Raw genomic sequence first — 20,420 nt, 5'->3', positions numbered from 1 at the left:
TGAATGCACAGCCCTCCCCCCTTCTCAGGGCCAGCCACAGGTTGCCTTCCAGACTGTAGAAATCAAGACAGCAGCGAGCCTGGCCTCTGCCGAAAGGAGACAGACTTTTTCCACATTCAGGTAGACGAGGGAGGACTCAGGCTAAATCCATTCTGTCTCTTCCTAAACACTCGTGAGTTTTATATAAATAAATGAGCCAACTTCCACACAGTCCCACGGTGTAGTCTGTTGGGGAGCTGAGCAGGGAATGTGGCCAGGCCATACCCGTGTGCTCAAGCAGCCCTGCCAGTCGTGTTTGCTGGAGTGGTGGTAGTAGCTGCACCCTGCCCAAATTTGTTCTCTCCCAGCTGTGCTGAGTCACACCCTCAGACATGGGGGCACGCACAGTCTCTGCCGTAATGGTAACAGCATTAATTTATTAAAATTAATCCCGAAAAGTAACCATACAATAAATTTAAAAAAAATAGAATCTTGTAAAAAAAAAAAAAAAACCTCAGGTGCCCTCATCCCACACCTCCAGCTGGCAGCACCGTGGGGTAGGGCTTGTTGGGAAGGGATGGGGAGGTGAAGAGGACAGCCTCAGCAGCAGGGCTGCAGGGGGACTGGAAAAGCTGCTGAGGCTGTGCTGCGGCGGGCAGGGCCAGCACAGCAGTGCAAGGCTGGCAGTGGGGCTGGCAAGGGTGGTACAGGGGTGGTGGACCCCGCTCAGCACCTGCCCCCTGCACAGAGCAATCTGGCTGGCTGCAGCACTGGGGAAGCTGCCTGGGTCCAGCCCAGCTGAGACCCTGGCTGGCTACAGCGCTGGCCTGGCAGGTGCATCTGCAGAGAGCGGGGCCCAGAGCCCTTCCTGGGGCCCTGCTGGCTGGTGCCAACCCTTGTCCCAGGCTGCTGCTGGGGGACACGGGAGGCAGATGGCATGGTGTCCTCGCTGGTGTTGGAGGGTGCATGGACCCGGTCTCACTGGCCTCACCTTTGCGGGTCTTGGCCCACAGGGTGCAGGTGTGGTATCCCCCCCACTGAGCAGGCAGGAACTGGTCTGCAGAAGATGGGGACAAGAGCACGTCCAGCTCCCTGTCTCCTCCTGCAACCCACTGCAGCTCCATTCCAGGGATGCCCCAATGTCTCACACATTCTTCGAGTAGCCAAAGATGCCCACAGGGAGGTACTTGACGTGTGTTGGCCACTGTGCTGCCAGCTGGAAAAACTTGACATCGTTCCACTCCACCCCATCTATGGAGACTGAGAGGAGAGGGTGCAGTGAGGCACAGCCCCAACACAGCCAGCCCGGTCCGCCCCACTACAGCCGCCAGGGGCTGGTACCTGCCCTCACCTCGCAACATGGTGTTCTGGTGCTTGGCTGTGCAGATTAGGCGTGTGATCCCTTCAATGACTTGGCTTTTGGGTTCCAAGTCTTTTTCTTTTGGTTTCTTGCTCAGGAACATCACTGTGGACCAAGGCCAGACAGGACCAACGTTAGGATGTCCCCAGCCGGCCCTAAATGGGAGCCCCTGCCCCAGCGCATCGACTGAGCCCTGCTGGGCCACGTCTCAGCCCCGCCCTCCCGCAGGGTCCCCCCCAACCCTTTTTGCAAAGGACTGTGGCCCCAGAGGCAGAGAGCAGCCCGGAGTGGGCTTGGTTACCTTTCTTGTTTTTCTCCTTGGTGACCACGGTCATGGCCATGGTGCTGGGAGGCACCAGTTCCCCTGTGCTGGGGATGCGGCTGACCTGGAGCGAGCGGAAGTTGCTCTTGAGCGTGTTCTTGATACCAGTCTCCCGCTTGTCACCCTCCTTCTTCTTGTCCAGCCCCTGTGTTGTCCAGTAGTCCACCTGCAGCCCCATCACCTCCACACCGGGGCTCAGAGACCTGGGCAACACGGGCAGCACATGCAGCGCACAGGCGGCGCCCTGGCTGCCCTGCCCGCACGGCCTCAGGCCCAGGGGGTCCCGTTTCCTTACCCAGCGCCCGAGAGGCCGCTGCTGACGGACGGAGAGGGGGGCGGGGTGCTCACGCTCTCCTTGCCATAGGGAACAGCTGCACTGGAGGCTGGTGCCGAGCTCAGCAGGGAGGGGGTGCAGACCGTGGCATCGTCCGAGTCCACTGCGGGGGAAAAGCGCGGCTTTGAGCGTTTGGGGGACACCAACGAGAGCCTCCCGCCTCTGGAGAACAGGGCTGGGGATTGCCAGGGACTCACCAGAGGCACTGAAAGACTGCTCCACCAGGCCCACCTTCACCACCTGCCAGGACAAACCAGAGGATACCCAGCATCAGCAGGACTGCGCGCTGCTTGTCTCCCCTCAGCCCCCGCCGACCCCTCAACTTACTCACCCCCACGAAGGGGACAAACTTCTGGCAGGAGTCCTCGTCGGGGCTGCAGGAGGAAGAGAGGCTGGTCGGGGTCTGGGTGTGCTGAGCACCAACTGCTGTGTGACTGCTAACCTTGTGCCCAGGCAGCCCTGCACTCGCAGGGGTCAGTGCTGGCTCGCACCCACTAGGACCATCTCCTCTGCCCTCCCTCCCGTGAGATCCCCTGTCCCCAACATGGCAGCACAGGGCACACCACACAAGGAGGTGAGGAGTTGTCCCCTCCAGTGCTGGGAAAGGGCTTGCATGCGGGAGGGCAGCCCTGCCCTCTGTGGGGTCACGGCTCCTCTGCACAGCAAGAGGGACGGACGCACATGGGGAAAGGTGGGGAGGGGCCAGGCAGCGGCACAGCAAGCACAAGCCAATACCTGATATAAAAATCAAAATAGAGGCTTCTCTTCCTTGGGTGCCAGAAACCAAGAGAAGGGAGAGGTGAGAGTGCAGCTGGAACACGAGCATCAACCCCCGGACAGCACAGTACCAGCTTGCAGCCCCACCCAGCCCATCCCAGCCCTGGCAGCTGGTCCCCACCATCGGGGCTGTCACAGCCACAGCTGCTGGAGGGGCCAAGCACACCACGAGGTGGCAGGGAATGGTGCTGTGGGCCTCTCAGTGTGGGACCCCAGCTCCCCTCAGCACCACGCCGCTCGTCAGTGGAATGCGGGGCCTCGCTCACTTGTGCCCTGCGTCCCTCATTCCTGTCCTGGGCACGTCCCAGACCAGGGCCGCATGAGGGAGGACAGGCACCCTGGGGCCACACTCACCTCTTCTGCTTGTAGGTCAGCATGGCCTCAGAGATGGGCAGCTGGTGAGAGAGGCTGGCTCCAGCGATGAACTGGGCAACACGGCCTGCAATGTCCACAGTGTCTGCGGGCACAAGGAGCCGTGAACACCTCGATGGCAGCTGGGCTCCCCTCAGGGCACTGCTGATGCCAGCCCGCCCCGCCCCTCACCTGCGGTGGGCGGCTCAGCCCTGCTGAACAGCTCCCGCCACGCCGTGTCCAGGAAGAGAGTGCTGTATTTGTTATCCACCGAGGCCAGGTACTTGGCCAGGGGGTGAGAGCCTGCAGGGGAGAAGGGCAGTGCTGGCTTCAGGCAGGGGAACGTGGGGAGGTGGGAGAGGACAGCCCGGGGCTGGGCTCCTGACGGCGCTCACCCAGCGGTACAAGCAGGAAGCGAAGGTAGTTGAGCCAGTCCGGGGTCTTGCTGGCCAGCTGCTCCACAAAGAAACGGAGGACAACGCTCAGGTAGCTCTGGTCGCCTGCCACCACCACCTTCACCGGGGGAGGCATATGGGAGTTACAGTTACAGCTGCCAAAGGGAGAGGGAAAGGAGACCGTGAGGGATGTGCCGGGCTCAGCAGGTGGGACAGGGGACAGGATGTGCCAGGCCAGTTGACAAAAAACCACTGCTGAGAATATCCAGCTTAGTGTGCACTGTTATGGCCAAGAGCAGTACCGGGACCCCACACCCTCCCCAGGGGGTACAACCCATTTCTATAGCAATGCCTGCAATCCCAAAGGGTCCCGATGAGCCTCGGGGAGCCAGGGCCATACCCAGCCCTCCTCTGAAGCCATATGGTGCCAGCAGGCTGAGCCCAAGCCGTACTCACTATCGCTGGATGCGGGAGACAGTGGTGTTGAAGGCTGCCTGGATGTCCGCCACGGAGCAGGTGGATACAACCAACTGCTTGTGCGCCTGCAGCTGCTCGCTCACGTACTGCCAATGCACAGAGCTCAGGGTGAGGCACCCTGGAGGCGTGGCTGTGCTGCCCAGCACCAACCCATGCCTGCCCTGGGTCCCGTGCCCCCGGGTTAGAGATGGGACACCTGCCCCCACCCGTGTATGTAAGGAGGCTGAAACCATCAGGTCCCTCAGCGGCACCCCTGCTCCTTCCAGCTCTGCTCTAGGAATCAGCCAGCCCCCTGGCTCTTGCCTTTGAGCACAGCAGTCACCACCCTTGCCATGGCAATGGCAAAACTGTCCCAAGAACCAGGCTGTGTTCCATGAAATAGGCAGCTTGGTCCAGGGACTCCCTGATTTAAATTCTGCTATCCCCACAGCAGGGCCCAGCTCTAGGCTCCCTCTGCCTCTGCTCATTCCCTTCTCTTGCTCTCTCCCACTGTGGCACTCCAAAATCCTTGTGTCTCTTCAGGTGTTTGCATGCAGTTCAACAGAGGCTCAAAAGAGGCAGTCAAGACAGACAAGGGAACTGGTTCTGGGAGTGCACATTGACCCTTTTTTCCTTGTCCAGGACAAATGGAACGAGCCAAGAATGTATGGCCTGAGTCAAGACTCCACCGCCTCTCACTAAGCCCTTCCTTCTGCCTCAAAATTTTCCAGCACTATTTCTGGATGCCAGATGTAGCTGCAGGATCCTGAAGGGGTCTCATAGGTGTTTTACCTAACTGCATGCTTGCACACATTTAGATTTTCTTGCTCACCTTTAGCTCTAGAGCTCCAGGTATGGCGGAGCCAAGTGCTTGTCAGGGGCTGGGCCCGTCCTCACACCCCAGCCTGCTCTGAGGATGATGTTAATGCTCCCTGGGAGTGGCAGCTGACACTCCCATCTCAGCGGGAAAATACCTCTGCTGCTTCCCAGGGCCTGGTGCCCATAGAGGAAAGAAGCCCTTTGCCAAGGAATCCAACAAAGCTCTGACCCATGGGGTTCCTGAGAGCCAGGACCAAGCAGTGAGGGCCTAAGGCACAGTCTGCTAGGCAGCCTCTCTAGGACTGATCACGACATCATGTTTTGAGGATCCAGTGATGCTGTGCGATGGAGGAGAAACACCTCACTCCTGTATGTGGCTCAGCACCCTGTAACTGCACTGTCTCCCTGAAGGACGGGCCCCACTGGGGGAGAGGAGGGCACAGCCGGTGCCAGTTTCCCCAGGATGCCCTGCTATGACTGGGAGAATCCACCCTGCTTACAGCTGCCTGCATGCATCCAGCTCCCATCACACCAACTCACCTGCCCCTGCCACTCAGCGACATTGACCAGCACAATGCTCTCGGGGAGCTGCTCGTCCGACACCAGGATCTGGTTCAGCTGATCGTAAACAGACTTTCGAGGCACCTGAGATAGCATCGGCACAGAGGTTAACCCAGGCAGCCACCTTGGACACTGCCCACGGCTGAAAGCCCGGCAGAGCTCGAGTGAGAAGCCTCCAAGCAGGATGGCTCCCGAGGGCCTCACCTGGGTGCTATGCCATGAGTCTGGAGAGCTCTCACTGTCCAGGCTGCTGGCACGGCCGCCCTGCCCCTTCGAGCTCTGCCGGTCCTTCACGGACGTGCTGCGGGGACGCCACAACTGCTTGCTCTCTGACTTGCTGCCAAGGAGAAGCACGAGAGGCAAAACTGTTGAGGAAATCTCATCTCCACCAACCCCTGCTGAGTTCAGGGAGCCAGCGTGAGCTCGCTCAGCCCTGGGAGGGGGCACAGACCTGCCTTACCTGGGGGATACGGCACTGGGGAGCTCGGCTTTGGTGCCAGGGCCCAGCTGGGCCAGTCTGTCCACGCTGCCCTCCCTCATGGCAGCCTCTGGGGGGGCCAGCCGGGAACACGGCTCCTCTGCCGCCAGCTCCTGAGGGCCACACAGAGTCACTTCACACACACTGCTCTCCTCGCTGCAACAGGGAGCAGCCCTGCACCCATGGGTGCCCACCATCAACAGAGGCCTGGTGGTTGTACGTCCTGCAAACCCTAACACTCAAATTCTTGCTGCCCCTCCAGCACGACCTACTTGTCTTCCCAGTCCTGCTCCCGGCCTGGTGGGCAGCCCTGGCACTGCAGAAAGCAGGCTGGGCTTTGAGAGAGCTCCACATCCCATAGCCTGGACTCACCACTGCAGGGACCTCCGTTCCTGGCTCCTCCTGTGGTCGCTGCGCTCCTGCCTTCCGTTTATCTGCCTCGCCCTGGGGGACAGGGAGTGGGGTCAGAGCAGGACGCAGCACTCTGTGCAGGGCAGCTGCCAGTGACCCATGCCTGGCCTCACAGAACACCAGCTCCCGCAGGGGAGTCAGGCATCTCTGGGACGGGCCCCAGAGCACGCCCCCATCGCTACCTGTCTGCCTGTGCTGGGAAAAAGAGGAGGAAAGAAGGAAAGGAGCAGCCCCAGGCAGGCGCTGCCAGGAGCTGTGGTCTCAGAGTGCGGGCACTGTGGGGGTGCTGGGCTGGCTGGGGAAGGAGAGGGGCAGAGGTGGTGGTGGTGGTGTAACTCACAGGGCTGCCCGACTCTTGATCCTGCCCTTTCTGGCTGTGCAGACTGCCGATCTCAGTCTGGGAACCAGAATGAGAGACTCCCTCAAAGAAACGCCTGCAGAGAAACAGAGACGAACGGACGGACAGACAGACAGACAGGAGAGAAAAAGGCAGGAATAAGAGAGGAACAAAGTCACCGTGATCCCAGCACACCCCCACCGGCCTGTCCCAAGCACGGAGCTCTGTGGAGAGGTGCTCAGTGGGACACAGGGCCAGACGGCCAAGTGTCTGTGGGATGCCCAGCTGAGGAGCAGACCTGCCAGCAGTGACCTTGGGGAGCTGAGGAAGGGTCTCCTGCTGCTTTCTGCCTCAGGAGGTCCCCTACCCCTGCAGTGGAGGTGAGGAGCTGCCACTCTGCCCCATCTCACTGGTACATGGTGTCTGTCAACACCGCGACTCCAGCATGCCGCTAAACCTCTCTGCCTCCTCTGAACCATCACAGCTTCCACAGACTCCTGCTGCCTTCCCTTCTGCTTCCCCTTTTCCAGGGATTGCTCCTTGCTTCTGCCTGCTGCTGCTGCACGCTTCCAACTGCAGTGTTCACCTTCCCTTTCTGCCTTTCCCTTTCCCAAGGCTTTGAAGATCTCAGTATTGCACACAGAACCATACCTCAGGTAACGCTGTACTTAAATTTGCCACGTTTTCGGTCTCTGAGCTGACATTTTTGTAGAGTTGCATAGTGCAGCTCCAAGGTCCTGTTTTCAAGTCACCATAGGTCACACAGGAACTCTCTTGGGGAAGCCAGGACAGTCTCTGCCACTACAGTGTGAGCTTCCACCTTTGCTCACCCTTTTCCCACACATGATTTATTTGCCAAGGGCCCCTTTCACAGCCAGTGGGCTGCTCAAAGCCCAGTCCTTAGCAAACAAGCAAGGTCTATCACAGGATCTCACTTGCCAGTTTTCCCAGGGCCTTTACAGGAACCAGAATCTACCTGCAGTGTGTGACTGTGCTGCAGGAGATCAGAGCTAAATTCCCACTAAGCTTTGTGAATGTGCTCATTAACTCCCCAGGAGATGTTTCTCCTGATGTGCCTGGTGTGTAGATGGGGCTATGAGGTTGCAGGTTCCCAGGGATGGCCACTGAGGCATAAGATACAGGGAAGTTGTGTTAGTACTCTATCAGAGTTTCTTTCCATTGTTTTCTACTTTTCTCAATGAGATTTACCTGCAGCTTCCTGCAGGATACCTGCAGACCTCTAAACATCCTGCCTGCTCCTTTCATTTTTCTTTTAGCATGCTTCCTCATTTGTATACAGCACACTGTACTGCCAGGCACAACAGCGTTTGTCAAATTTTACTGCTCCTGAAAGGACATTTCACCTTCGTAAATAAGTGGTGGTTCCCACACACAGCAGCTCTTCAGCAGCAGTGTTTATACACTGGCTGGGAAAAGTCAAGGCTCGATTTTCCACTCAGAGGCTCTGTGACCAGTTCTTTCAGGTTTAGAGTCACAACAGTGCCCTTCTGGGACATTTTCTCCAGGCCACATTGGTATAAATTTATTTATACATCTCCCTTTACTAACATATTTCTTCTCTCTCTTCCCCTCCATTCTCTGCTACAAAATCTCAGGCACTGTCACCCCTCTGCACAGTCATTACTCTACACTTGCCTCTTCCCAACCAGAAATACAATCCATACAGACTATATTAGTAACTTAAGAGTCAAACCAGAAAAACGTGTAGGTTTTCTAATAGATCACTCCTCAATCAGCATCTCTTCCATACTCCTCTATCCTGTCTCAAGTAATCCCACCAGAATATGATACACTCTTGGTGCCACTGGCATCACAAAGAGGTATCTCCATTCCCTCCTTTTTCTTAGACACTGGATGTGTCTAGATTGTATTACACTTCCTCTGGCTTTCAACACTCCATCTGAATTGGGCTGTCTCCTCCTTCCCCATGAAAGCTGTGCTTGTTTGTGCCCTCTCTCACTTGCAATTCAGAAGCTTTCATCTCTTGAGGACACTGCATTAAGCACAGAGCTGTTGTGCAATTTAATTTCTGCAGTTTAAATGCTCTCCTCCTACAGGCATGATTGAGCCCACCTCTCAGCATGCTGAGATTTAGGTAAGCCCAGTCCTTCCGCACAGCCTCCTTCTGTTCTGAATGAATTTGGCACCCCCTTGTCCCATCCATTTTCCCAGTTACTATGAAGAATTTGCTCCTTCACCTTTGACCTTCAATCACCAGGTCTGACTTGAGGTCCTGCCTAACAGCCTCAGTTCCAGCTCCAGTTCTGCCCCAGTGCAGGAGCAAACGGATGCTGTGTGGCCTCCTTGGCTGATCAAAAGGATCAATCCAGGGCACCAGCCACTTCCCACCACTAAGGGCTGCCCACCATTAGTGCCCTTGCTTCACAGAGATGGTTACAGAGTTTAGCAAGGCTCTCTGTGACAGACTGGACTGTAATTTACCCCCTGAGAAGGCTACACAGCACGTGGGAACCACAAAGTCTACACAAAACACCTTGGCAGGCAGCTTCCACATCTCCTTAGAAAAAATACAGTCCCAGAATTTTGTGAAGTATGCCCTCGTGAAATCAAGGGACACACTCAGCACTGCTAGAAACTGAGGCACCAGAGACCAAACCAAGCCAGGGACACTCTGTGAACAGGATGAAGAGCAGCTCAGGGGCCGACAGGCTGTCCTTCCAGAAACAGCATCCAACACCCCAGGAAGACTGTAATGGTGGGCACCAGCAGAAAGAGCACTCACTCTGGAATGTTGTTCCAGTTTGCAAGTAGGCATTTGCAGAACCAGGATGGAGGACTTACATTTAAATACTTTCAATAGACTTTTCTTACAGTTTCACATGCTTTATACACATAAAACCTTATCTGACCACAGAAAGACCTTTCTTTTTCTCCCACAGAAGGACCTTTCTCTTTTCTCCTTTGTCTCTTTTGATGAGAAACCATGCAAAGCTCCTGTTGGAGTCCAAGCAGATCACTTCAGCAGCTTGCCCCTGTGTCTGCTTTCTCCTTCTCAATGACTTGTGGGTACGTGGAAAACATGACTTCTATCACGTTCCCGTTTTTTCCCAAGTGGCCCATGGGTTCCAGAACCCAGCGGATTTAATTTCAAAGCATTTGCCTGTTGGAAACCATGCCTGCTACTCCTGCTAAGTACCTTCAGCAGGGATACCAACTACTCATCCTACAATTCTGTACATAAAAATTATAGAAACAATGCCAAGTGAGCTTGGCGTGACTACAAGAGACCCAGTGCACTACAACACAGTCAAGTAGAAAGACAATAAAAGACAACTTTTTCACAAAAAGACAGCACAAAAGCACAAGAGCCATGAGCAGAGAGGCCAGGTGAACACAGATCACATGGGAGCAAAGCCTGCTTTCCCTCCATGATCCACTGGAGACCCCTGTGCTAAGTCAGCAGTTCCTGGCAGAGCAAGTCACCAGTGCCCGGGCAATGGGGTGGGGAGCAGTGCTGATGGTTGCCAGTCACATGTCCACACAGGGTGGAAACACAGCATGCACTTCTCACAAGGAGTCACAAAGTGCTCAAGAGACAGGCATGCTTCAGTGAGGAGAGCCAGAGAACACCAGGACTGCTGGCAGAAAGACATGAGAGCTGGGAGCAGCCGGGGCTAAGATCAAACAGGAATCTACCAGCAGATCAGTGCCAGATGCTGGGCTGGCAGAAAAATGAGACTAAATGTGAAAGAAGTCAGATTTAATGGGCAGTTTTGAGTGAGGAGCCAGTGGTGCCAATAGAAGATGGCAATGGGTGTGGAGACAAGACAATGCTTGCATTAGCCCAAGCAATGGAAAGGTGTTGGAGAGCATTTCTCCAGGTCCCATAGGCTGTGCTGCTGGCCAGGGACTGCCTGCAACCCTTACCTCAGGGTGGGCTTGGGTGTGCTGTGCACACTCTCGTTGTCCTCGATCTCTGGGCCGCTGTCACTGTTGTTGCACTCTTCCAGGCTGTCATAGAGCAAGCCCAGGTCTTCTTCCACCTCCTGGGTCTGGTCTACAGGGTCAGAGTCCAGGACCTGTGGGACCGAGCCCAGAGAGCAGTGAAGAGACGTGGAGTTACCTGCATCCCACAGCAGGCGTGTGCAAGCTGCCCGTCAGCCATGAGGCACACCGTGGCACTGCTTCCACCTCAGGGAGGCAAATCCAGGCTGGGGAAGGATCCAGTGACATTGTCAAAGGGCCAAAGGAGGGTGCCCTGAGCATGACAGCCAAAGGAGTTTCGGGAGGACCGTCACCGGCTGTGCTACACACTTATCCTGGCAGCCACCCAAGAGAAGCCACCCACAGGCCTACGTTAGCCTGCAGTCAGTCTGACTGGACAGGACTGCTCCTGCAATGCCAGCTCCTGTGCAGAGTCAGTGCGTGACAGCACTGCTGCCCTGGGCGCCTCCCCACAGCAGGAAGCTGCTTTCTGATTTGAGCACAAGGCTCAGAGCTGCCTTCTTGAGGCAAAAGGCTTTGGAAAAGCCATGTCCTAGTCTCTGCCATGTCTCACACCACCTTTGGCACATCCCTGGGCTCAGGAGCCTTGTGCATCCAGTGAGTGGGAACCTGCACTCTGACACCTACACATCTGCAGGAGATATTGCCAGATGGGGCAGCTTTCCTGCTTCTTACCTCTTCTGTCACTTTGAACCTCCTCAGCAAAGCCACAAATTTCTGCTTGAAGTTTGGTTGCTAAAAGAAAAGAAGGGAAGAAAAAAGGTCAGCAGAACTATCAAACCACGTTCCAAGCTCACTAACATAAGAGACCATGGTTATTCTCTCTAACACACTGTCCAGAGGTCCAAGGTCAGCTATAATTGTTCTCTCTCTCTCTCTTTAAATTTGCTGTAGGACTTGGACTACCTCTGTACTCCACAAGAAGCCACTGTCTGGGCATGAGGGAGGATGCAAGGACTCATACTTTCTCTGCTACAGGCTGGAATAGCACCTCATTTAAACCCTGTTTCTCCCCAGATCACCCGGTTGAGCAATAGTGCCTTTGAGCAAGAAAAGATGAGAAACAAACGCAGGAAGAAGATGGCCAGGGATCTGCAGGGCTGAAGTCAACAGAGATGAGAAGTTTGGAGAGCAAGGGTCTGGCAGAGCAGCTCCTCCCTTCTCCAGACACGCAGAGGAGCTGCTAATAGCTCAGCTTTCCTTGTGCCTACTTTCCCCTTCCTCAAGGAAGGAAAGGGAGAGAGAGCAGCAAGTCAGAACAACATCGCACACAGATCACCAGTGATAAAACGCCAGGCTGAACACAGTACAGACCATGAACTGGGATACAGTTCTGTGCAGCAAGCCAGCTCATTAATGGTAAGAGTTCTGCTCCTTCTCAGAGCCAAAGGCTCCCTCCCCTGCACTGCAGGGCCAGCATGCCCACTTCTCAACAACCCTCACTGCTTCCAGAGAGGGGAGAAAGCGAATCCCTTCCATCCCTCTGATCATGTTGTAAATGCTGACGTTACTCTGCTTATTGATGTGGTTCGGCTCATTTTCCTCCTGGGCTTCTTGGTTTTCCTCAAGTCTTCCTCTTCATCAAACAGATCCTGCAGGCAAAAAGTCACAGTACATGAGAGCAACTAAGTTCATGGAGCAGCACCTCCTAAAAGTTTCCCGACCCACATTTGCCCTTCATTTTGAAAAGCTTTGATCCACTCTGCTCCCGAAGTCTTGTTTCTCATTTCTGCTCCCTCTCTTTGTGGAGCTCCTCCTCTCTCCTTAGCACTGTTTCCCTTCAGCACTTCTGTCCCCAGGCCCCTGCAGAGAAGAATGTTTCAGCACGATTAAGAGGAGACATGCCCTCCTCAGGACCTGTGTGCTGTTCTCCTGCTCTCCCCTCTCTCCAGAGCTAGCTCAGAGAGCGCAGCACATGAAATCACAAAAACCATTTTTTCCAGAGATTATCCTTAGCACTATGCCCAACTCTCAGGGACATGGGCCCCTGATGTACTAAACCAGCATGAAGGGACAGGTAATCTGGAGAACCCTTGTGAGACACTGAAGTGATAATGGCTAATTGCTTGAACAAATGGCCATTTGCAAAAGCAGCAGGTGTGCTTTGCTGAGACCCAGCGAATGGAAGGGGAGGAGGATTTTTGGATGTGTGGTGGAGAAGCCTCTGATCTGCATAAGAACAGCCATCACCAGAGATTGACCATGACAAACAAACCTTAGTTCAGCAACAACAAGCTGGGGTTTGAGCCAGATAAAGGAAGGGGCCAAAAGAAGTAGACTCTGATGGGTGGGATAATGCTTTTCATCAGGACACAACTGGCTCCGGTGTAAAACTTCCTCCCCCACCCCTCCCCTCCCTCAGGCCTGAAGGTATTCATCCCTTCTGATTGGGCATAACTGGCTCAACACTGAGATGAGAGAGAGCTCTCCTGTCTTAGAAGGTGCCAAACTATCAAAGACCCTCCCCAAGCACCCCCATTATCATTTCTGAGGCCTTTCACCAGAGGCCTTTCACCAGATCCAGTGTTACATCAGACCTTGTAAAAGGCTCCCCTCCAGGGGAGGTACCTGGGCATTCCCACCTAAACCTGAATGTATATTAACGACTGAACTCTGTTCCAGGGGCTTCCTCCATCTAGACTGCGACCATCACTCTGACTAAGCAACTATCAAGTCTGAATCCACGGGTGGTGATAGCTTTCCCCTCCACTATCTACTCTTATAATTTCTTTACCTTTCTTTCTTTTGCTTATGTATTTTCTCAAGTGATATCTTTATACTTTTACACTATAGTATTACTACAGGTAATAATAACCAAAATAGTCGCATACCTCCTTCCCATTGCAACCAAGTTGTTCTGAAATAAACCTGCCATATAGATATATATTTATAAACACTGGCCCATCCAGTGTTTTTCCACTCTAATCTGCCCCAAGAAACTCAGTTACCCTCAAGATCATAACAAGCCTGAACAGGGTTTGTCCCTGTGCTTTTTCAGCACACTACCACACGGCTTTCTGTGGCCTTGAGTACAGACACCACAACGTGAGCACAGCAAAGAGCAGCGACACAGATCATCACAGGGCTGGGATGGGTCTGTCACCTCTGACCACTTTCACACCTACTTCTTGCTAAAATTCCTGTTCTCTCTCAGACAGTGAGGAGTCTCTGACCTGTTATCACAGGGAGAAGGGAGAAAATCATGGTGCAAGATGGAGAGGGCTCAGCAGGGGTTTTCTGCTGCAGACCAGGCAGCTCCAGAGACAGATGGATGAGATCTATGGCTCTCCAAAGTCCCTTGCCTCAACATGGACTTGAGAGCAGCCCACTGCTGTCAAAGTTCTGTTTGCAGTCAGGCATTACAGCTCTCAGCCCTCTGAAACAATGCCAGATGTTTACAGTGGGATGAGAGGGCTCAGGGTGATCAAGAACCTCAATGCCTGACTCTTGCCCCAGAAACAGGACCAGGACAGAAGGCATCTTGCCAGGCCTCCCTTACCTGACCCTGCACAGCATCATCACTGGCCTCCTGCTCTGAGGAGAAGCTGTCTTCCTCCTCTTCAGAGTCATTATCAATGTCTGGGGAGCGATCTGGAAGAGGACAGTGCAAATGCCCCAGCTAAGCACGGTGCCTATCACGGCTGCAGTGACAGGACTGGCAGCGCCAGGGGACACTCTGTTAGCTGTGTCCCAAACGTCTGCCTGCAGGTCTGAGCACCAAACACACCTGAAGCTTTGATTTTAGGACCTGAGGGGACGTTCCCATCCTCGTGGTCGATGGGCTGACTGGACAGGGAGTAGATGCTGATTTCAGCCACTCGAATGTTCACATCCTTCATGTTGCTGTGGAGGCCCAGGAGCTGCCCGCCATCCGTCGGGTGCTGCATGACCTGGACAGACAGACAGGCTCCCTGACAGGGTGACACAATGGCAGCTGGCAGCCCACCCTCTCTATATTACAGCCAGCCAACAAGCCAGGACACTGACAGCAATGAGACCCTGCCTGCCAGCCCAGTTCCCTGCCCGGTGCTGGCACAGGGGGCCCATGTGGGACTCCCCTCTGTTCCCACCCTATACCTCGGCCATGTTAATGATGCCCACTGCCAGGGTCTTGTAGCCCAGGATGGTGCGGTTCTTGTATCTCTTCCTGCGCTGCAGCATGATCTGTAGTTTGTTGCCATCTCTCTTGAGGAAGTGTGGGTACTGGGGGAGGGAAGCACACAGAAGATGGCAGCATGAGGGCAAGGCTCGGCACGACACGCTGGTAGAAAACTCTTCCTCCGTGCTGAGCTTTGAGGTGGCCCTCAAAGGCCACCCGCATCATATCCATCATGCCCAATGCCCAGCAAAACAATCCCCGCAGCAAGGGAGCAGCTGGCCTCCACAGAGGCTGTGCCTTTCACACTTAGCCCTAAGGTTGTGCTTGCTGAAAAATGCAGCAGAGAGAGCCCAGGGGACCAGGCAACACCAGGTACCTGCAGCGAGAAGGTCAGCTCCAGCTCGGTCTCCATCAGGCCCCCAGGCGGGAGGACGTACTCATTTGACCTCAGGACTCGCTTTGAACCCTACAACAAGATTAGCAGACACACACGCTGCATCACGCACACGAGACAACGGTGTTCAGTCCATGAGGGAAGAGAGAATGCCCCGACTGTGTTCTGCTCCACCTTGCGCATGCCTGCCAACACCTTGCAAAAGCCTGCAGTATCCGCGAGCTGCCAGAGGCCCCTTCTCCCTGCCCGTCTGCCAGGGAGCACTGCCCCTCACAAGCCTGCTCTGCACCTGGTGTGCCAGTCCCACGCTGTGGAGGGACGCTCCTGGAGCCAGAGGGAGCCATGCAGGGCAAACAACAGGGTCTCACCACGCTGCCTGGCCAGGAAAGGGACAGCTCCCAGAGACAGCTCTCCCCCAAGCAGACAGGCCCAGTGCAGATCCCTGTCTGAGCACAGCTGGCTGGATGGCTCTGCTGGGATCAAATCAGGATGTCCAGGAAAACAGGGGTCCCCCCTGCTTGCTCAGCTTGTGTCTCAGAAAGCTCTCCCAGTGTTTTCCTCAGGTAACAGTCTTTATCCCTCTACATACAGAAACGGTTTTTACCAGAAGGGCAGTAACAGAGGCACTCTAATCATGTTCCCACTCCAATCCTTTCCTTTTTAAGTCTGCCCTATCTCTATGTCTTGGTTTCTGACAGAGACACTGAATGACTTGGGGGCATAAAAAAGCTGTCTGCATGCATCAGGCCCCCTTGGCTGCAGGGTGGCACAACCCACAGATCCTCCCAAAAGCTGTCTGCGATGCTGCTCCCAGAGACGGTGCCAGGAGCAAGACTTTCCTGCAAAAGGTCTTCCTAAAATGGAAGAGAGGAGGTGGAGCTCATCCCCTTCACCATCTGTGAGCCTTCCTGGCCAAGAACACACTGACCCTTCCTGAACTCTTCTCTGATAAGAGACGACAGGCAGTCACAATGACTATTTACTTCAGCACATTTACCATTTGCTCTTTTTTGCACAGAAATTATCCACCAAAGATTCATTCTTTCACCAAAACACAAGTAGAAGTGCAATTACTCTTCCTGAAGATGCTGTTTCTGGGGAAGGACTTATGGCAAAGGAAAGGTGAGGCTGTCCTGAGTGGTGTGTCCAGGGATGATGGTTTCATAAACATTGCTGTCCTGTGCCTTACTGTCATTTACCACTTTGGAATTTACGTGCCCAGTCTCAATCCTAGGTGAATCCAATCCCTCAGGGAAATGCCAGTGCACATCTGTGTGGCATTGCAAGGACTGGGACAAAAGCTGCTTTGTTATCACAGTGCAAGGACATAAAAATACCGAGGATCCTCCATCCTTTGAGAAATTCAAACCTCAACTGGATGTGGCACTGAGCACCTGACGTAGCTCGGCTGTTCTGTAACGTCAGGCAAGACCAATTTCCCTGCAGAACAGTTCAGTACCCCAATGAGTACTGCAGAAAAACTTAATATCAGACTGTTACAGTGGAAATCATAGATGACAAAGAGTGTCAAGGAAGGGAAAAGCAATCGTGACAAAGTGGTAGTCACAGGTTTTTACTACCTAACAACGAAAACACACAGGAACTTTCACTACAATACACAGGTACATGATGCCCAGGTCTGGTTTGCAAGGTATAATCCCAAATTTCAGGTGTAAATCTGCCCTGACTGGTTTGGTTTATAAGAGGGTTGAGGCTACAACAGCATACCACCTCTGGAAAATGATAGAGAAGTAATGTAAGTACTGGACTAGGCAGACAGCACATCACCAACCAGAATTCAAGCTGAAGGTGCATTTTGGGCAAGAACAGCTCATTAATATAATAAACAAATTTAGGATTTAGCTAGGATTGCTCAGGCAGGAGTGAAAAACGCAACAAGTGGTTACAAAGAGATAAGAAACAAAGCATGAGTGAGGCATAAACAGAAAACTGTGTAGTAAAAAAGACCAAAATCACCCAAGTTCCTTCAGGGAACAGAGTTGGGGCAGCAGGCCTGGCAGAGGCAAACAACCTTTTTAGCCTGGCCTATTCCATAGCACACATTCTTGTCTGCTACGCAGGGACTGCCAATATCATCTCTCTACAGCAGAGCCAAGGCTTGAACCTGAGTGACCAGCTGTGTCCCACGGGCAGATGCAGGAAGATCTGCATCCACAGCACCTGCCACCGCAGCTGAAAGTTCTGGGAGTGCTGGGCCTTGTTTTCTTCTTTCTTTCTTTGATTGTTTCCTCTGTTAATGGCTCAAGACAGGGTGTTTGTGACCTACAGCCTCTCTGCCAGAAGGAACACTGTGTTTCCCTTCATGCCATAATCAGCTGTGATACCAAGGCAGGTATCTGCAGCTCTATGGAGCTGAGCCAGCACATCCAGATCACTCAGTGCCACACTGAACAACACTCAGAAGGAAATGCTCTATGATGTCTCCAGCCTGTTAAAATAAATAATGAGGGATAAAGGCTTAAAAACCACTCAAGTGAATGAGAGCAAATCCCCTTTTTCACAGTAGTTCAGGCTTTATCTCACTCAAATCCACAGAACATTATATATTCAAATCATCATTGGGAAATGAGTAAGTTCTGTAGACATAGAAAGTTCCCCTTGACAGTGGTATTTTCAGATGAAGGAGCAGGTAGCAGTATATGGCACCCTTGGAAGCTATTTTTTCAGAGCAGAAGGGCACTGTGAGAAGGAGATCAGGAGTTCAGGACAGGCTTTACACTGTCCTTTGACTCATGCATATTTTTTAAGCAGACTCTCTCCAGCACTGGAGCTATTGCCTGGATGGCAGCCCCATTCAGGCAGGGTCAGAGTCTTATTTCCATGCAATTTGCCCTTCAGATTCCTGACCCTAAAAGAACTACTACTGAAATGACAGAAATATCGCTCTCCTTTCCTCTAGTCCCCAGTTGCCCCCTCAGGAACTTGCAGATCCTTTATAAATCGTATGCATCAGCTGTTTCCATCCAAAAGATGGAATGCTCACTGGAAAGCCTTCAAACAGATTCTTACTAGCGTGACTCATCTGTTACCTAGGAGAGGAGCAGGAGGAACGGATCCATCTGAGGCCACTCTGTAGGCACGCTGTGCTGAAGCTGCCTACAGCCTCCATCTGCCTTCCAGCAGCCCCAAACCCTGCCCAGGAGGCTGGTCAGGCAGGTGGAAACAGCCTGGGGAGGCACACAAACTCAGCCCACTCCCACAAGGAGTGCTGAGCCACGGGGTAATGTGGGCAGAAGCATTCTCCTTGTTCTCTTCAGCTTTGCAGGGAGCCACAGCTACGTGGCCATGCAGAGAGGAGGTGACCACGTTTTAATTCAATCCCTGAATGCAGCTTCCATTCCCTGACAGGAAAAGGAGCCCTGTGGCTTCAAACTGCTGAGGCCTATTAATTTCTTTTGCCCTCAGGGTGCAAGATTGGCCTGTGGCAGGGAGGGGGGTGGTCTGTTTGAAGCAGGTGGAGTCCCACTGTGCAGTCTCCTCCCCAGGCCCAGTCTGCAGCCTGTGAGGGCTGTAGCTGAGGACATGCACGCCCGGCACACGTCAGCCCCGGCATCGTGGGGCTGCACAGGAAGCCAAAGTTCCCCAGTGCAGAGAAGCACATTCAGCTTGGGCTGAGCATGCAGGAGAGAACTCAGGGACCACCCCAGCCCTCCCAGTCAAGTAGGACCCACAGCCCCCAGCTGGCTGCCAGCCCCCCAGTCCTGTGCTGCTGTCAGTGGGCCAGCCTTGATTGCTTCCACATTTCCAAGGGCAAGCCAGGCAGCTCTCTGCTGCTCAGGCTGTTTCCTTGCTAAAGCCCACACCAAAGGGGCACAGGGGTCCCAGGGCTTTCAGCTCTCCTGAGTGACACCATACACACGGTGATGGAAGGCCAGCAAAGTGGGACACCGACCAATAGTGTGTGGACCACAGCCCCCTCCTACTGTCCTCGCCCCCTGCCCCAGGTTTCATACATTTCGTTTTCAGTTTCTTCTGTGCGAGTCAATCAGGTCTGCCATGAAGGCAAACTCCAGCTCCCAGAGCTCCACTAATACTGCAGCTTCCAGCATTAATCCAGGATTTAGACCCTAACGTGTGCAGCACAAAGGGCTCAGTGGGAGCACAAAGCTGCTGAGCTGCCGGCCCACGGTGCTTTCAGCGGGATCAGCTGACGAGAACGAAGGAAGGACACCAGCACCCTAGCTGGGTCAGGGGAGCTGTGGCCAAGACAGCACACTCAAGATGCATTTTGTTTCCATGCTGTCCTCTGGCAGGTGGGAAGGATGTGCCCGCACCACCAGGAACACATCTCTCCACCACCAGGTGCAGGGAGGGTGGAGGAATCGCACATATCAGGATGGTGGCAAATTCCTGTCCCCTCCCTTCTGCCTGGTTCACAGTAGAGGCACCAGGCCTAGCAGCGATGCACAGGGAAAGGGAAGGGATATTAGAGGATACTGTGAGGTCAGACAGGGCACAAATGTCACCAGAACATTATGCACAGAGACGCTGATCCCTTGCTCCCTTCCCTTCCCACCCTTCACTCCCCAGGGAGTGATCTGGATGGAAGGCACTGCTGGAAAGCATCCAGCACTGACCTTCTCAAAGGGTAGGGAACAGCAGGATGACAAACTCCAAACAGCAGTTTGAGAGGAGGGCCTTGGCAGAGGCAGGCAGGGAGGCACGATAGATTCTGTCCCAGTGTCTAACCAAATTCATTCCTGTTACAGGCCAGCGCCAGGTGTCTTGCTGCTATCCCTGGGGCATCATTTCCACCTGCCTGAGAGCCAAAATCTCCCTGAGCATGCTAAGTGAGACAGAGGGGTTGGTTGGACTAGGCAAGGGACATGCAGACCAGCACTTCACAGAGGGCACAAGGATGGGCTTGGCTTGCTGCCATCAGGCAGGAGCAAGGAGAAGAGCCTACCTGAATCTTCACAGCGATAAGCACAGAGCTCAGCTCTTTGTCCAGCTCTTTCAGCACCGTGAGCTTCTTCAGGCGCAGACTGCAGAGCCTGTAAGACAGAGAGAATGGGACACATTCAGGCACCACCATCCCTGGGACCCTGCCACATGGTACCCGGTGCTCGGAGGGCAGCCTGGATGCTTGGCCCACTGCAGGCACAAGCTTGGCCCAGGAACGCTGGCATTCACGCGCCACGGAGACGGCCCATTGGGGAAAAATGGAAAGAAGGAAAATTAACAGAGCTAAAGCAGGCTTAAGGGATTAGCATGCAACAGGAAGTCCAGCAGCAGGCCATGTGGTAAAGAGATCCCTTCCCAAGCGGGGCTGTTGCCAGCTCTGCTTAAATCTACCTTGGCTACAGCACTGTTTATTTATAAATCAAAGCACTTAAATC

At 54.0% G+C, this 20,420-nt stretch overlaps 1 protein-coding gene across 4 annotated transcripts in view; it reads right to left on the bottom strand.

The window, feature by feature from the left end:
• Positions 1-391: 391 nt before the first annotated feature.
• The window catches only part of LOC120751294 (phosphofurin acidic cluster sorting protein 1-like), a 50,084-nt gene continuing 30,055 nt past the window's right edge, over positions 392-20,420 (bottom strand). For 3 of the 4 annotated variants that reach the window (XM_040060870.1, XM_040060872.1, XM_040060873.2), the window contains exons 2-25: positions 19,988-20,075; positions 15,043-15,132; positions 14,645-14,770; positions 14,295-14,457; positions 14,067-14,158; positions 12,079-12,159; positions 11,243-11,302; positions 10,490-10,641; positions 6,584-6,677; positions 6,205-6,276; positions 5,815-5,945; positions 5,559-5,691; positions 5,334-5,438; positions 3,975-4,081; positions 3,519-3,673; positions 3,316-3,426; positions 3,127-3,229; positions 2,731-2,763; positions 2,327-2,369; positions 2,193-2,235; positions 1,957-2,098; positions 1,641-1,864; positions 1,331-1,444; positions 392-1,239 (exon numbers count right to left, since the gene is read on the bottom strand). In XM_040060870.1, coding sequence (XP_039916804.1) covers positions 1,124-1,239; positions 1,331-1,444; positions 1,641-1,864; positions 1,957-2,098; positions 2,193-2,235; positions 2,327-2,369; positions 2,731-2,763; positions 3,127-3,229; positions 3,316-3,426; positions 3,519-3,673; positions 3,975-4,081; positions 5,334-5,438; positions 5,559-5,691; positions 5,815-5,945; positions 6,205-6,276; positions 6,584-6,677; positions 10,490-10,641; positions 11,243-11,302; positions 12,079-12,159; positions 14,067-14,158; positions 14,295-14,457; positions 14,645-14,770; positions 15,043-15,132; positions 19,988-20,075 — 2,578 coding nt within the window. In that variant the 3' untranslated portion in view covers positions 392-1,123. The remainder of the gene's footprint in view (positions 1,240-1,330; positions 1,445-1,640; positions 1,865-1,956; positions 2,099-2,192; positions 2,236-2,326; positions 2,370-2,730; positions 2,764-3,126; positions 3,230-3,315; positions 3,427-3,518; positions 3,674-3,974; positions 4,082-5,333; positions 5,439-5,558; positions 5,692-5,814; positions 5,946-6,204; positions 6,277-6,583; positions 6,678-10,489; positions 10,642-11,242; positions 11,303-12,078; positions 12,160-14,066; positions 14,159-14,294; positions 14,458-14,644; positions 14,771-15,042; positions 15,133-19,987; positions 20,076-20,420) is intronic. The other variant, XM_040060871.1, reaches the window with a different exon arrangement.

The sequence above is a fragment of the Hirundo rustica genome, chromosome 3 (assembly GCF_015227805.2).
Source record: "Hirundo rustica isolate bHirRus1 chromosome 3, bHirRus1.pri.v3, whole genome shotgun sequence".
NCBI classification, from domain to species: domain Eukaryota; kingdom Metazoa; phylum Chordata; class Aves; order Passeriformes; family Hirundinidae; genus Hirundo; species Hirundo rustica.
Note: the sequence above shows the minus strand (reverse complement) of the source record. Positions and strands in the feature narration are given on the sequence as shown.